Source organism: Phoca vitulina, unplaced genomic scaffold, assembly GCF_004348235.1.
Source record: "Phoca vitulina isolate PV1807 unplaced genomic scaffold, GSC_HSeal_1.0 scaffold16, whole genome shotgun sequence".
In the NCBI taxonomy this organism is placed as follows: domain Eukaryota; kingdom Metazoa; phylum Chordata; class Mammalia; order Carnivora; family Phocidae; genus Phoca; species Phoca vitulina.
In genome coordinates, this window is record NW_022589719.1 from 33,171,275 (window position 1) to 33,178,456 (window position 7,182).

The 7,182-nt window shown below is 58.2% G+C and overlaps 1 protein-coding gene across 2 annotated transcripts; it reads right to left on the bottom strand.

Annotated features, from left to right (window-relative positions):
- Positions 1-1,482: 1,482 nt before the first annotated feature.
- POLD4 (DNA polymerase delta 4, accessory subunit) lies at positions 1,483-3,501 on the bottom strand. 2 transcript variants are annotated; one of them, XM_032414241.1, is made up of 4 exons: positions 3,191-3,501; positions 2,849-2,938; positions 2,590-2,701; positions 1,483-2,232 (listed from the first exon to the last, which is right to left on the bottom strand). In XM_032414241.1, the coding sequence occupies exons 1-4, from the start codon at positions 3,285-3,287 to the stop codon at positions 2,208-2,210; spliced, it is 324 nt and encodes a 107-aa protein (XP_032270132.1). In that variant the 5' UTR covers positions 3,288-3,501; the 3' UTR covers positions 1,483-2,207. The 2 variants fall into 2 exon arrangements, with proteins under 2 accessions (XP_032270132.1, XP_032270131.1); XM_032414240.1 differs by lacking the exon at positions 3,191-3,501 and having other exon boundaries at positions 2,849-3,181.
- Positions 3,502-7,182: the final 3,681 nt, after the last annotated feature.

The following is a 7,182-nucleotide window of genomic DNA, read 5'->3' on the forward strand; positions in this document are numbered from 1 at the left end:
AACTCCCCACCCTGGTTCAGATCACCATCACCTCTCTCAAGGCTGACCCCAGAAAGCCTCCTGAGCACGGTGTTGCTGCCTCTTCTTCCCCCAACTCCACAGTCTATTCTCCACCAACAGCCAGTGTGGTGTTTTCAACACATAAGCTTGATTATGTCATTTATTGGCTTAAAACCCACCAGTGTCTTCCTGTCTCCTCAGATTAAAATCCAGATTCCTTATCTCAGCCTGAAAGGCCCTGTGGGAGCGACCTGCTACCTCTCTGGCCTCATTTCCCAACATACTCCTCTCGCGCCCTCTGCCCTGGCTGCGCTGGCCTCCATGCTGTTCCTGGACCAGGGTGCACACACTCCTGTCTTGGGAAGTGTGCTTGCTGTTCCTTCTATCCAGAGCACCCCCGTAGGTGCAAGGCCCGTTCCTATACTTCATTCAGGTCTCCGCTGAGATGCCACCCTGTCAGAGAGCTTCCATGGTCAACCTCAGCACTCCTGGCATTCTTTGACCTCTAACCCTAACTTTGCCTACCACAGACCACCACGGCATTATATTTACCTGTATGTCTTCTTTGATCTCCTCACCACTAACAACACCCAACTAACAACACTCTAGAGCGCAGCATACAGCAGGTGCTCAGCAGATGAGCAGGTGCCTGGGTGTAGACAGGAAGAGCCTGGTGCACATGGCCTCTCATCACCACATACCTGCTGGTGCTGCTGAGCAGCCCCACACAGCTCTTCTGGGCTTCAGGCCCCCTCACTATAAAATCTACCTTGACAGCCCTTTAGCAATTTTAGAGATGATTCATTTGAAGTGTTGAGGCACGGGCAGTGCCCAGGACAGTGGGGGTTGAAGAGGCTACTTGGCTGCTCTGTAGGCCTGTCCCCAAGGAGTTAGTAGTGCTGTCTCTGTCTGCCCAGGATGGAGGGCTGGTACAGCCAGTGAAGGTAAACACAGTGCAAGGAACACTGACCCCATTCTCCATGTCATACCATCCCAGGGTCCCCTAAGCATTGTCTCTGTTCCACCCAGTTCCCCACCAAAGCCCATCAGATGATGGCCATCCCTGAGCAGGACCTGCAGGTTGAAAGCCTCCTCAACCCTGCTTTGGATCCAGGTGGCCTCAATGTGGGAAGCAGAGGTGCTTGCCGGGAATCCGTAGGTCTGGACTTTATGGGGCGTGGGCCCTATGGATCCTCCTCCGACAAAGACCCATTTTTGTGAGGTGGGCCACACTGGGCAGGCTAGGTGGCAGGTCAGGTAAGTTTTTCTCTGGCTGGTCTCTGAAGGTGGCTAAAGAGTAGTTTCCCGTGGCGCCTGGGTGGCTCCGTCGTTAAGCGTCTGCCTTTGGCTCAGGTCATGATCCCAGGGTCCTGGGATCAAGCCCCGCATCGGGCTCCCTGCTCTGCGGGAAGCCTGCTTCTCCTTCTCCCACTCCCCCTGCTTGTGTTCTCTCTCTCTCTCTCTCTCTGTGTGTCTCTCTCTCGCTGTGTATCTCTGTCAAATAAACAAAATCTTAAAAAAAGAGTAGTTTCCCTTTACACCACCAGGGGGCGCCAGAGGCTGGTCAGCTCTAATGAGGACGTGTCCGACGGTCTATAGAAGTGTCTAGTCCCAGGTCTAGGGTTGGGCAGCAGAGGGAAGGCGTAGTGCTGGTTCTCTCCCACCTATCAACTTGCTGGTGGCTGCCAGCCCACGCAGGGCCACATTAAGGGACTGGAGGTCAGGCTTCCAGACTCAGTGTTCTTTATTGATAAGCATTAGTGAACCTCTTGCCAGTTTTGCCCTCAGATTCCCAGCCTTAAGTGGGGAGTGCATCTTTGCCTCGTAGATAGATATCTGCCTGAGTCTGACCATGTCAAGGCTGTGCCTATTTGCCACGCTATTCCCAGGACCACAGTATTTGTGGTCAGGGAGGCGTGTAGCAGGCATCTGAAAGGTCATGGCCAGGTCCTTGTCCTCAGAGACCATTCTCCACGTAGGAAGTGCAAGCTTCAGCTGTGTTGGCTCTCAGAGGGGGCTCCAGAAGCCTGCTGGTTAGATGGAGGGCTGAGCCTCAGAGACCTCCAGATTCAGCCTCTTTTCTCTCTCTATGAGGCTCTTTTCCTGCCAAAAGTTCTTCACAGCAGAACTGAGCCAAGGGGGCAGCAACCGGCTCTCACTTGTGTCTTGAGGTTCTGGGATAGCGGGCAGGAGGTCTTAGGTGGGCCTCAAAGGGGATAGAGATGCCAGAGGCTGTGCGAGGGGAGGGGACAGGGAGGGAGAAACCAGAATCAATTAAGTCCTTGATCTGATTTCACCAGCCCCAATTCTTGGCCATGGTCTATTGTCCTTGGCCAACCCCTCTGTACTAAATAGATAGTCCCCTGGGCCCTGGGTGCACCCTTCCCCCACCATTAGCTCAGCGATAAGGATTATTAAAGCCATCTTCTGCCTAAGGAGCCAGGCACCTTAGAGAATCTTCTTGCCTGTTCAGCAAGGCCCCAAACCCGTATCCATGTCTTCCTCAGGTCAGGGCAGTCCCCACCCCGGGGGGCCAGCAGGCTGGTGGTGCCTGGCTCCCCTGAGAACCCTCCCTGGCCTGTCTCTGACCTGCACTGGAAGCGGGGATCTCCAGGGTGGGTCTGTAGCAGCTGACGCACTTCTGGGGGAGGCTCCAAGCCCATCTGTTCCGCCCGATACCAGCGCTGCAGCCGTGTGATCCCTGCCAGGGTGGGAAGGAGACGCGGGCACCTCATGGGGGGTGCAGGCTAGAGAATGCGTGTGGAGGGGTCTGTCAGGACCTCCACACCCCCTAGTCTCAGGAGACAGTGCCCAAGAGGGTCAGGCAGGGCCTTGAGAGGGTTCTCACCTGTGCAGGGCCCATACTGCCAGGCGAGATCAAACTGCCTCAGCAGCTCCAGCTCTGCTTCATCCACGCTCAGGGGCTGGGGCTCTTCCCCTGCAATGACATGCTGCTCCTCAGGCCTGCCCAGGCCTGTGCCCTGCAAGGCCAGTCCCCTGCCCATCGCCTCACAGCTGCCCCACTGCTCCCCGGCCCTCGCCACCCCTTTGCCTCTGCCGGCCACTGCCAGGCCTGGAGTAGGAAGTAAAGGACATACTTCACTTCCCCTTCCATTGCCCACGTCCGCCCACGTCCTCTCATGCCCCTCAGCGGTGTCCATTACTCCCGCCCCCTCCACACGTAAGAGACCTAGCTCTGGTGCCAGCTCCCCCTTGCTGTGCCCAGCGGGGCCCTCCCTCCTCTTCACTACAGGGTAGGAGTCAGTGATGAGCCGCTTCCGGCCCATGGCGGCCACCCAGGCAGGCGGAGAAGGAGGCGACCGCGGGGAAGGAGAGAGACAGGCCAGCGGGCACGAGAGAGACAGCTGCTGAGGGAGAGAGAGAGAAGAGGGCTGGGGCCAGAGAGCGAGCCTGGGGCCAGCGACGGGCAGACAGGGTGACCCAGACAAGCAGAGAGGAAGTCCGCTGGTTCCAGGGAATGACGCCTGTCCCCCACCCCCACAAGCGCACAAACATCAAAGACCTAGACCAATGGTTGGCCGCCTCTGCAGGGCGGGGCCCGGCTCCAGCCAATGGCAGGCGGCGACGGCAGAGGGGGCGGGACAGCTGCTGCAGCTGTGTTCTGGGGGAGAAGGGGTGAGGCTGGGGCGGGGGACCTGTCAAGATGCCCCAGACTGCACCACCTCCTCCTGCCCCCCTCCTCCCCATTGGTCTGCCGTGGGTCTCAGGGGACTTATAGAGCGTTATCCTCAGGCTCTCACTTCCCGTTTTCCCTTCCTAGGCAAATGTTCTTTTCAGCCTCAGTAATCCCCGTGGCCGGTTGGTAACTCCCCAGAGTCCAGCTGGAGCCTCCACTCCCACCCCTCGTCCCGCAGAGCCTTGTGGGGGCAGGTCTGGAGGTCCGAAGAGCGTTCGGGCTAATCCAGCCCCCTTCCCTGCTCCCACCCCACCCCCACCGGCCCCAGGAGACCTGGCTGGAGAAGCCCATGGGTTCCAAAGCTCCTTTCTCACAGTCTGTGCCCAAAGACCCTGCCCGCTCTCCGTCCAGGCAAGCGTTGGCCTTGTCGACTCTCCGGGGGTCCCGTAGCCTGCTCATGCCTACCCTACTAGTCAGGGAGATTCCACAGTGAGCAGGAGACCAGAGTGTTTGTATCCCCAGGTCTTTAGCAGTAAAATCTGCCCTGTCTCACTAATGTGACAGTATGAGCAGAAAATACCAATGATAAACTAAACTCTTACATGGCACGGTGTGCCAAGTACTGTTCTCAGCGCTTTCCTACATATTCACTCAACTAAACTAGATGTAAAATGCTGCCTTTTTTTTTTTTTTTTTAAGTAATCTCTACCCCCAACGTGGGGCTTGAGCTCATGACCCCGAGATCAAGAGTCACACGCTCCACGGACTGAGCCAGCCAGGGGCCCCATAAAATGGTTTTTCAAAGTAGGAAGTGCTGATCGTCACAGGCATTGTGGGGCCCCAGTTAAACCACAGTCCCTCTGTGCCCTCCCCACCCAGGAGCTCAGAGGCTAATGGGGTAGGCAGATAGGATACACAAGTTGTCAGTGCAAGGATAAAATTCCTAACAAACAGGAAAGGGGAGAAGGGTGGGTCAGAGAGGAGTTGGACCACAGGGTTGGCTCAGCACTGGAAGACCTCCTGGAGGAGGCGGGCTGCTGTAAACAGTGTCTCTCAATTCTCCACCCATGACCTTTGTCCCTTGGGCTCCTGTCATCGCTGAGTCACCCCTTCACCCGCCTCCCCCTCACCAACTTCCTGGCAGCAGGCAAAAGTGCTGGTCAGTGGGAGTCTGGGAATCAGCACAGGGGCCAGCCCAGCTCTAAGTGCCCTTTAGAGATCCCATCCAGCTCTTCCAGGAGGGCAAGGGCCTGCCCAGACACTTCTGCCTCCCCTTCTCCCACTGCTCCGGGGCCTCGGTGCTCTGTGTTAGGAGTAAGGTGGGCATAAGAGAGGAAATGCTCTGGACAGGAGACCACCAAAGGGGAGGAACGAGAGCAGCCGTGTCTTCAGGGGCCTCCTCCTGCCTGGCTCTCCCCATGCACTTCCTTGAGGAGGGCTGAGTGGGAGTCAGAGCTCGTGAATGCACTGCACAGAGCTGGAGGGCCCTTCCCTGCTTTATTTTCTGGGCTGGGCCTGGCCTAATCCCCCATCTGCCTCGTGGACTAAGTGGGGCCCACATTGAGGGAGACGGGGGCCCTGCTGCATTGGGAAGGAAAACAGGGAGGCCCTCTCCACCATGCCTGAGAAGGGCTGAGGTGTGGGGTCCAGTCAGGCCCTGTGCACTCTACAGAGGGATGGTGCCCAGGCTCTGTGGGACTGACCACTCTCTCCCCAGAGGGCGTTCCCAGAGGTGTGTGGCACCTCACTCCTGAGCCCACAGAGCCTTAAGGGAGTAGGAAGCCATGGGTGGGGCAGACCCCTCCTCATTCCTGGTCCTTCCCACCCCTGAAAGCTGATAGCCGTGGGGCCCTGCCACCGCCCAGGGAGCGTGAAATGGGGTGTGCCGCTGGGCGGCCACAGTGGCTCCTACCGCCGCCCGAGCTCATTCCCTCTCTCCTCTGGCACCCGGACCTGCTCTGTGGGCACTGTCTGGGCCATCCCTGCCGGCTGCCCCCAGCTCTGCCTGGCCCAGGCCCTGCTAGCCTCTCCCACCTAGCCTGGAAGATGTCTCCCTTGGCCTTCAGCTTCCCCCCAGCCCCAAGAAAGAATCAGGGCGGTCAGCTCAAGTGCAAGTGGCCTAGGACCGGTTTTCTGGCCTGGAGTCGAGAGAACTCTCCACAGGCAGCATTGCCCTTCTGTCCTAGTCAGAGAGTAGTGGGACTGAGCTCCCTGACTCAAAGGAGTTGGCACCCAGGAGTTTTGGAACCATCCCTGTCTAATTGGCATCCTTCCCCAACTTGGTGTCTGGATCCCTGAGGTGTGCTGGCCACTAGAACCTTGGCCTGCCATCCTCAGGTCTTTTCCTTCTTCACTCCTCTAACCTGTCTGCCCCTATCACCTTTCTTCCTGGAACCCCTGTTCCGACTCAGACAGCCTCCTGTCCTATCCCCAAAACTGCTATGGTGGGGCCTATCACAAGTCAGGCGTCAGGCTGGAGGGCCAGGTCAGAGGTCTGAGTTGGGAGCTAAGTTCTCCCTCCTTCAGGGAATTTCCTGAGACCCAGGAGCCTGTTTCTCTGTCAGCTCTGACCCCCAGAGGCTGGTGATGGGACTAGCAGGAGTGACCTTTGCACTTTGCAGGAGTGACCTCAGCTTGGGAACACCCAAGGGCCTTGCTCTAGGCCAAGGCCAAAGTCTTGGGAGAACCCAAGAGAAAAGAGAGCAAAGAACTGGAACAGGAGCCCAGCACCTTCCTGAGGGCTGAGGCCCACTGCCTACTCCTCCAAAGGGAAGGGGGATTAGGCCTGGCTTAGCTCAGACAATGTGGCAGGGTGGGGGGCCTCAGCACTGCGCAGGCGCCCTGGGAGCCCCTTCCCCCTCCCCCTGCTCACAATGGGGCTTCTGGAGAGAGCCAGCTAGAGCTAGGAAGGTGGGGGCAGGTAGAGGGAAGGAAGCAGCTGCCTGGGGCCCAGCAGGCTGTGGGGCGTAGCCTGCTCTCCTTCCTGCTCTCCTTCCTTCTCCCCAGCACCCCCCTTCCTCAGGCCCTCAGGCCCTGCCACCCACCCTGAGCTGGAGATTCTGGGCAGCCAGATTCATACCCCCAGCCCCCACATATTCACACGCCCTGGGCCCCATTCTCCACCCTGTGGGCCAAAATTCTTTCAGGCAGCCCCTCCTAGTCCATCATGATCCTCCCAGACACCCCACCTCTCCCTGCTCCAGGGTCTTCGGCCTAGTGGGCTTAAGGGGCAGGAGCCTGACAGAAGGCAAAAGTTCTCCTGCGTCTGGGTTTTTCTGCCACTGGCTGTCTCTTCTGCTTTGTCCCAGCCACCCCCTCCAAAGCTCCCATCACCTCCCCTTTCACCTTGGCCAGCCTGGCCCTGGAGAAATTCTGGGGACATTTGAAAAGGGATCCTTCTGGCCATTTCTCACCTTGGCCACCAGGTGTCAGACTTTGTCTAGCTGGGAGGAAAGTCCTAGTTAGTTTCCACCCCATCCGCCAGGCCTTAGAGATGGGGGCAAGTTGGGGAGGGGCCTGGAGGTGACCTCTGAACTCGGGAGGCC